At 43.5% G+C, this 7579-nt stretch overlaps 1 protein-coding gene and 1 non-coding gene across 3 annotated transcripts; one reads left to right on the forward strand and one right to left on the reverse strand.

The window, feature by feature from the left end:
• Nucleotides 1-399: 399 nt before the first annotated feature.
• trnal-caa (transfer RNA leucine (anticodon CAA)) lies at nucleotides 400-511 on the reverse strand. The gene is made up of 2 exons: nucleotides 474-511; nucleotides 400-445 (listed from the first exon to the last, which is right to left on the reverse strand). It is a non-coding gene; the product is annotated as a tRNA-Leu (tRNA).
• A 342-nt stretch (nucleotides 512-853) lies between these two features.
• On the forward strand, nucleotides 854-4597 carry zgc:153935 (uncharacterized protein CXorf38 homolog). 2 transcript variants are annotated; one of them, XM_029725107.1, is made up of 6 exons: nucleotides 854-1232; nucleotides 2965-3099; nucleotides 3243-3365; nucleotides 3456-3530; nucleotides 3702-3848; nucleotides 3932-4597. In XM_029725107.1, the coding sequence occupies exons 1-6, from the start codon at nucleotides 1029-1031 to the stop codon at nucleotides 4094-4096; spliced, it is 849 nt and encodes a 282-aa protein (XP_029580967.1). In that variant the 5' UTR covers nucleotides 854-1028; the 3' UTR covers nucleotides 4097-4597. The 2 variants fall into 2 exon arrangements, with proteins under 2 accessions (XP_029580967.1, XP_029580966.1); XM_029725106.1 differs by having other exon boundaries at nucleotides 855-1232; nucleotides 3456-3605.
• The last annotated feature ends 2982 nt before the right edge of the window (nucleotides 4598-7579 follow it).

Consider the following 7579-nt stretch of genomic DNA (forward strand, 5'->3'; position numbering starts at 1 on the left):
ACACGTTTCTTATAATGCACATCTTGGTATATATTTCTAACACACACACACACACACACACAACCACACCTTGGTTATGTGGATACCCTGTAAATAAATCTCTAGGAGGGTGACCAGTGAAACTTCTCCTTTCAGCCAGCAGTAAAACTCGTCCATGCAGGGCTGCCTCTGGCGTTTGGTATGATGATGGCGCCACCTCATGGACGAAAACACTCACACACTCTTTTCCTCCGAATTGAAATGTCGCTGATCTGTCTCGATCACTCGGGAAATAGCCTAGATGAGCGCATTTAAAACTCGGCAATGGTAAAATGTAAAATGATGATGTGTTTTCTTTTCACAACTTGAGAGAATCCACTGAGTGGACTCTTTCATTCCGATTTTGTTAGGGAAAAACATTGTCAGAAGCGGGATTCGAACCCGCGCCTCCATTCGGAGACCAGAATACCCCTTTACCCAGGAAGGATTTTCACCTTGAGTCTGGCGCCTTAGACCGCTCGGCCATCCTGACAACTGTGCTTTCATAAGTTTCTTATAGCTTTTAGTATTATGTGACCTAAAGTCTGACTTGTATAGGTGAGTATTGCTATGTAGGTAAGCTACATGTTGGATTTATGTAGGCAAGGTAGTTAGGGTACTAATAATGTATGGCCTTAGCCTATAGTTATAGATACATCTTTAGATTTTCTAATGAATAATTTCGATTATTTTACCTGTATTGTCGTATTTTACCTGTATCACTTTAATAAATCATATTTGGGCTATACAGACAGTTTCGATGTTTCAGGACAGACCGACGGCAGCTGGAAAAGTCTAGCTAGCTTACTACAATCCCCATACTGCACTGACAGAAAATGGGCGGGTTTCGATTCGAGACAAACGCGGAAACTTGACATCACGGATGATACGCACTTTTGTTTCTTTGTTGACCTTTTCTTATATTGTGTTCCAGAGATATAGTCGGCATACTCTTCCGTTTGTTTTAAGATCTAGCTCTTCTTTATGTTGGTGTTTGTTTTAATTTTTACATGGTACACGAAGAGTTGAGCGCTCGTCTGAACGATGGCGGGTATAAGAACTGGCTCAAAGCGGGGTACTGCCTCCTCAAACTGCGGGAGGGGTTGCACCCTTTCACCGATACTGAGATGAGATCCTTCCACAGAAATCTAGTCACTAGGAACCCAGGTCTGCGGCGGCCGTGTCGGAGCGGGTGCAGCTCCAAAGGGAATCAGGTGAGAGTCAAAAGTTGTCTGCTGGCATAATGTCAGTTGAGTTTAACCCCTCCCCAAATAACCTGAATCATTTAAAGAGGAAACTGATTATGGGCTAGCTAGATAATGTGTCAATTTACTCCAGTAGTAGCCTGGACGTTAGGAGTGTATTTATTAGTTCGAACAGTTGCAAAGCGTACCCTCTTCTGATATAATGGTGTTCGCACTACTTTAATGTGCATGCTGTCACCAACCGTACTGGTAATGAACTGAAGAAAAAAAAGTAAAACCATTGCCCAAAGGAATAATAAAAACAATATCATACAAAAGACAAAAAATGTAACGATCTCACTCCAGTCATAGTCCAATCCAATTCACACCACTACACAGGCTCAGGGGCCTGGGAGGGGGGGATCATCTTCAGTCAGTATTTCAGTTGTTAATTCCTGAATACCCCAAAACTTGCAGATACAATGTTGCCCAGCTTCTTGGACTTTTTCTTCATTTGGGAAGTACAATTAATCACTTGTGCAATAAATGCCACAATCGACCTTCACTATCATTGTGTCGGTGTCCTTCAACACATGAACAACCTTCTGAATCTGAACTGGCTGCCATAGCTTCCTCAGCACCACTCACTCCTTCAACAATTTCCTGCGCCTCCATGTATGAGACCTGTACAGCCCGGATCCGTGATCCTTCAAACTCCTTCACCCTAGCAGGGCACTCCAGGAATTCAGCAAGGTGATTTCCACCACAATTGTAACTCTGTAGATCATCACCAATATATTGCTTCTGTTGACACACACTTGATACATGACCATACCTTTTTTGCAATTTTGACACTACAAGGGTTTATTCACAAACACTCTCACTGTGCATCTTATGTATCCCAGCTTCCCATGAATAGGCAGATACTGTTCTTCAAACATCAGTAACACTGATTGATTTTCCTCCTCCTTTCCGTCTTCTACACGTTTAGGCGACGTGCTCTACCACTCCTGGAATCTGCTTCGACCATCTTTAGCACTTCCAAGACACTTTCCCACCCGTATTATCCGGCTCTTGTGTTAATTTTTTATTTTTACATTTTAGCAGACGCTCTTATCCAGAGCGACTTACAGTAGTGAATGCATACATTTCATACAATTTCATACATTTTTTTCCTGTGCTGGCCCCCCGTGGGAATCGAACCCACAACCCTGGTGTTGCAAACACCATGCTCTACCAACTGAGCTACAGGGATGTAACAGTGTAGGTTCCGTCCCTCTCTTCGCCCCAACCCGGGCTCGAACCAGGGACCCTTGCACACATCAACAACTGACACCCCACGAAGCATCGTTACCCATCGCGCCACAAAAGCCGCGGCCCTTGCGACGCAAGGGGAAACCCTACTTCAAGTCTCAGAGCGAGTGATGTCACCGATTGAACTGCTACTAGCGCACACCACCGCTAACTAACTAGCCATTTCACATCGGTTACACTGAGTCAGATTTTCTACTATATTGACAAGATAGTCGAGTGACTGCTCGAACAATGGAAGTCGTTGACCCAAAGGCGGGAAGGCAGCCGGTCTCATCAGTGCTTATCGTGGACAGATTTAGACGGTAGTAAACCCCTCTCGCTTTGCCTCTTCCTCTCTGGTCGAGTGAACAAAACGAGAGTTGGATTCGTGGTCACTAGAGACTACTCCAGTAGAGGCCTGTCATGATGCCGTGTGATTGAATGATTCTTTCTCGTATGTGTTCCACAGCTGTACTCCCTGTGTGTGGTGTGTACAGAGTGGAGGACCGTGATCCTGAGGCACCACACAAACCCCAGGGGGATGGTAAACTGGGGGAATTGCAGACCCCCACTCTGGTACCAGGACCACTGGGAACTGGCCAAGGTAGTGTGTGTGTGCAAACTAAAATATTACTGATTTATTGGGTCTGTTATCGAAATTGTACTGGGCTTACTTTCATCTGTTATATTAGATAATTGACTACTTCTCTCCCCCCCTCTCTTTATTTCTTCCTTTGTCTCCCTCAGGCCTACATGCCGCGGGGTCAAGCTGGGGTTAAGGGGGCGGCGCTGTGTGACGCGTCCGCACTGCTCAACCTCCTCAACTTCTGCTCCCACTTCAACTACGTAGACCAGCACTGTGTCAGAGAGGTAACACAAACGCACACAGTATGAACACACATGTCACCTGTGTTTGTGTGTGTGTGTGTGTGTTATGAACGTGTATGCGTCTCGTCTTAGGTTATCAGGTGTAGGAACGAGCTGATGCACTCCTGTGAGATGCGAGTGTGTGACCAGTGGATGAGGCGCTACCAGGTCAGCATACAGCAGCTCCTACAGCAATTCACACACATACCAGAAGTGGCAGCAGCCGGACAACAGATACTAGAGGTGTGTGTGTGTGTGTGTTATCAGCTCTCAGCTCTGTGTGTTGTATCGCCTCTGATCTATGGAGCGGAAATGCGGTGTGTGTGTTTTTCTGTCCAGATGCTGGCTGTTGATTTGTCGGTGTTAGTTCCTGGTGTGGACCAAGTGGACGGTTCCGTGCCGGAGGGGTTGGAGCCTATCAGCCAATGGGAAATGGACTTGCTGAGAGAGAGGCTGCAGGAGCTGCTTACTGACACAGACACACAGGTACTTCTAACCACAATTCTAACCATTTAGTTGTCTGACTGATTGACTTTGTCTGTCTGACTGCCTGCTGTATTATTCTGTAGGACACTGAGGAGCTGCTGAGACTGAGGGATTTCCTCCTGGCCAACAGAGACTTGAGTGACCAGTTCTCCTCTGAACTCCAGACCATCACATCAATGGAGACACAGATGAGAAGGGGAGGAGGGGCGAGAGAAGGGGGAGGGAATGAAGTGGAGACACCCGAGTAACCAGTTAACCTACTGACTCATCAGAGGAGAGGGGAAGAGAGCAGGAGGAGGAGAGCAGAGGTGAGGACTAAACCAGAAGAGATAGATGACTCTAGTGCCCAAAAGCCAGTTTTAGCATGGGCAGGGCCATTGAGGACTTTCACAATTTTTAAATAGTCAACTGGATGGGACTTCCTATGGGTTACGGAAGGATCACATGATTCCATTTGGGTCATCAGGAGGGATCAGCCAATGAATTATACTAGTGAGCAAACTGCAGGTGGCATTAAATCGGCATTGTACCTGTTCAAACAATTCACTACAGTAGGGCTGGGCTATATGGACAAAATATCATGTGGTATTTAATGGTTTGAGTAATAAATGTTCTGAATTTGCTGTATGAGTAGTGTGTGACCCTAGGGTGGCAACACATACATTCTAATTGATTTCAATGGGTCTTTCTCTGTTCTGATTGTTTTTATACTGTTATATTAAACTTCAATCCCAAATCATTTTCATAAATGTCCTGCACTCGTTTGAGATCATTTCCACACTGCCACTTAAGGGTTGCACGATATTGGCAAAAAATGTAGGCTTTTAAAAAAAATTTTTTTACCAAATGTTGCAATTGTGATTTGACTTGCGATTTAGATCAGAACACTTGGGTGAACTGATGGAATCAGGGAAATATAATTATCATAATTCTATAGTTAGAATATGAGTGGACACTTTGAATACAGTGTTTGACATGAAAATGCCAGGGAGGAGTTATTGTGACAGGGTAGCAACCCTATAATCTTTGGCTACATTAAATGTTTTTTTCATGTAGCGAACATATTCATGCTTCGCCTATTCCTCTTTGATTTAGAAGATACTGTTGCACAAACATGCTGATTTAGGCCTACACCATCACTGGTATCAGGCTGTATAGCCAGCTACATTTGCGCTGTCTCAGTACATTTATTGGCTAGCCAGCTGACTAGCGATTAGCATTAGTGGCTAACACGACTTAGCCACAACTTGCTAAGAAAATAAACTAGCTGTTTACAGATGTAAGAAACACAAACTAATAGTGTAATTATAGAATGCTTGTGGATTTATATTAAGAAGTAAAGTGGAATGTGAACTTCCTAAACTAGACAGGGGGGCAGCTGCTGCACTCCATGCTGGGATAACTTTAGAGGAAATGAACACAGCGATAGCACAATTTACAAACAGCAAGGCCCCTGGGCCCGATGGATATGTCATAGAATTATATAAGAAGTACTGCGCCAGTCTAGCTCCACTTATGTTGCGAATGTTTAAACGATCCAAAGAAAATGCCAAACTCCCGCAAACACTGTGAGGCTACAATAGCACTGATCTTGAAAAAAAAACATGATAGAGATTCCATGGAGATGTCGTCTTATTGCCCCGTGTCGTTGCTCCCCAAAATAAGGTGTTGACAAAGATATTGGCAAACCGATTGAAAAATATATATTTCTGACATCATACACCCTGACCAGACAGGTTTTTATCCCAGGCCGACATGTATACTACAATTTGAGACACCTTTTCAACGTAATTATCATGATCATAAAGTTGAGGCAGTGGTAATGGATCTTGACGCAGAGAAGGCATTCGATCAGATTGAGTGGAAGTATATGATGTCGGTTCTGGAGCATTTTGGGTTTGGAAAGGAATTTATTAATTGGGTAAGAATTATTTATGCACACGTAATGGCGTCCGTGGTAACCAATCAGGAAATGTCGCAGTCAATCCGCCTGTTCAAGGGCTGCTGACAGGGGTGCCCTACTTCGCCTGCACTCTTCGCTATAGCCATGGAACCCCTTGCTACTCGCATTCGGGCATGTGCTGATATAGGTTCTGTTAAAATAAAAGACACGCAGCACAAAATTTCCCTATATGCAGACAATGTTCTTTTGTTTTTATCCAAGCCTAAAACTTCTATTCCCCTTTACTTAACTTGATAAATACATTCGGCTCCTTCTCTGGCTGCAAGAAACTGCCAAAAAAGCGAATTGATGCCAATATCACGGCCTGTGGATATGCAATTTCTGCAATCTACCCCATTTAGAACAGTGATGGACAAGTTCACAAGCCTTGGCATTGTAGTGACAAGAGACCTTGATCAGCTACTGAAAGCAAATTGGGACATGAAAATTTATCAGCTTAAGCAAAATATAGATTTTTGGAAAACTCGGCCTATCTCCTTGGTTGGTCGTATAAACGCTATTAAAATGGTTGTCCTCCCCAGGTTTCTTTACCTCTTCCAATGTCTACCCAATTTCATACCACAAACCTATTTTAAGAAACTCGATTCAATAGTAATTCAATTTTTATGGGATAACAAGGCAGCCAGAATTTCAAAGAAGCATTTATGCAAGTACAAGATAGAGGGGGGCTTTGGCCTTCCTCACTTTAAACTGTATTATTGGGCTGCTAATCTGAACATTGTGTCTTTCTGGAGGGAAAGTTTACCTGGGATGCAACAGAATGATATGGCTTTTGATTGAGCAGGCCTCCTGTCAACGTTCCTCACTCCCTGGACTTGTTAAAAGTCCATCATTTGTGGAAAAAAAGCCACTTATGACTCTAATCCAGTAATTTGTCATACTCTTAGAATCTGGAAACAGATTAAGAATTTTCTTAACATACATTGACGGCCCGATTTGCCTGAATCATGCTTTCCACCCTGCGTTGGATGATATGGTGTTTTCACAGTGGAGGGAGAAGGGGCTCACAACAAATGGTAATTTATACATTGATGGTCAGTTAGCTTCCTTTCAACAATTACAGGGAAAGTTCAACATGCCAAAAACACATTTTTTCAGATACCTCCAAATCAGGAATTTCTTAAGGTCACATATCCCACAGTGTGGTGTTAAGACAAATAATCCTACATTAGATAGCATGATCCTTGTCAAGCACCATTCAAAAGGGTCAGTCTCTAGACTGTATGATGTGCTACAGGCCCACATAGAGGTATCCACAGACACTATTAAAAGGGCTTGGGAACAAGAACTTGGTTCAGAAATCTCAGATGAGGACTAGGTAGAAGCTCTCAGGAATATAAACCACAGTTCAGTGAATCAGACACAACCTTGTACAGTTTAAGGTGATACACAGGTTATGTTACTCAAAAGTGAAACTGCATAAAATATTCCCGGACACCTCACCACTGTGTGAGAGGTGCGAGCAGGATGAGGGGACGTTGACCCACTTATTTTGGACACGTCCTAAGTTTCATGCTTACTGGGCTCTCATTTTTGATGACTTATCTAAAGCCTTCGATAGAGTTGTAGCCCCAGACCCATTGATCGCTCTGTTTGGTACAGTTGATGGGAATAACCAGGAGGGGAAGGCTATCTCTCTTTGTACCCTATTAGCCAAAAGGCTCATATTGCAATTTTGGAAATTGGAGACTGTACCTACCTTTGAAATGTGGTTACGGGATTTAGGGAATGTAATACATATGGAAAATATACGATACAATACCTCCAA

Source organism: Salmo trutta, chromosome 31, assembly GCF_901001165.1.
Source record: "Salmo trutta chromosome 31, fSalTru1.1, whole genome shotgun sequence".
NCBI lineage: Eukaryota > Metazoa > Chordata > Actinopteri > Salmoniformes > Salmonidae > Salmo > Salmo trutta.

Excerpts from the sequence above, each read along its gene's own strand:
- zgc:153935 (XM_029725106.1), top strand. The coding sequence starts at position 1,029 with ATGGTACACGAAGAGTTGAGCGCTCGTCTGAACGATGGCGGGTATAAG. Across the intron at positions 3,366-3,455 it reads ACCAGCACTGTGTCAGAGAG|GTTATCAGGTGTAGGAACGA; the intron begins GTAACACAAACG and ends GTCTCGTCTTAG. Across the intron at positions 3,606-3,701 it reads CCGGACAACAGATACTAGAG|ATGCTGGCTGTTGATTTGTC; the intron begins GTGTGTGTGTGT and ends TTTTCTGTCCAG.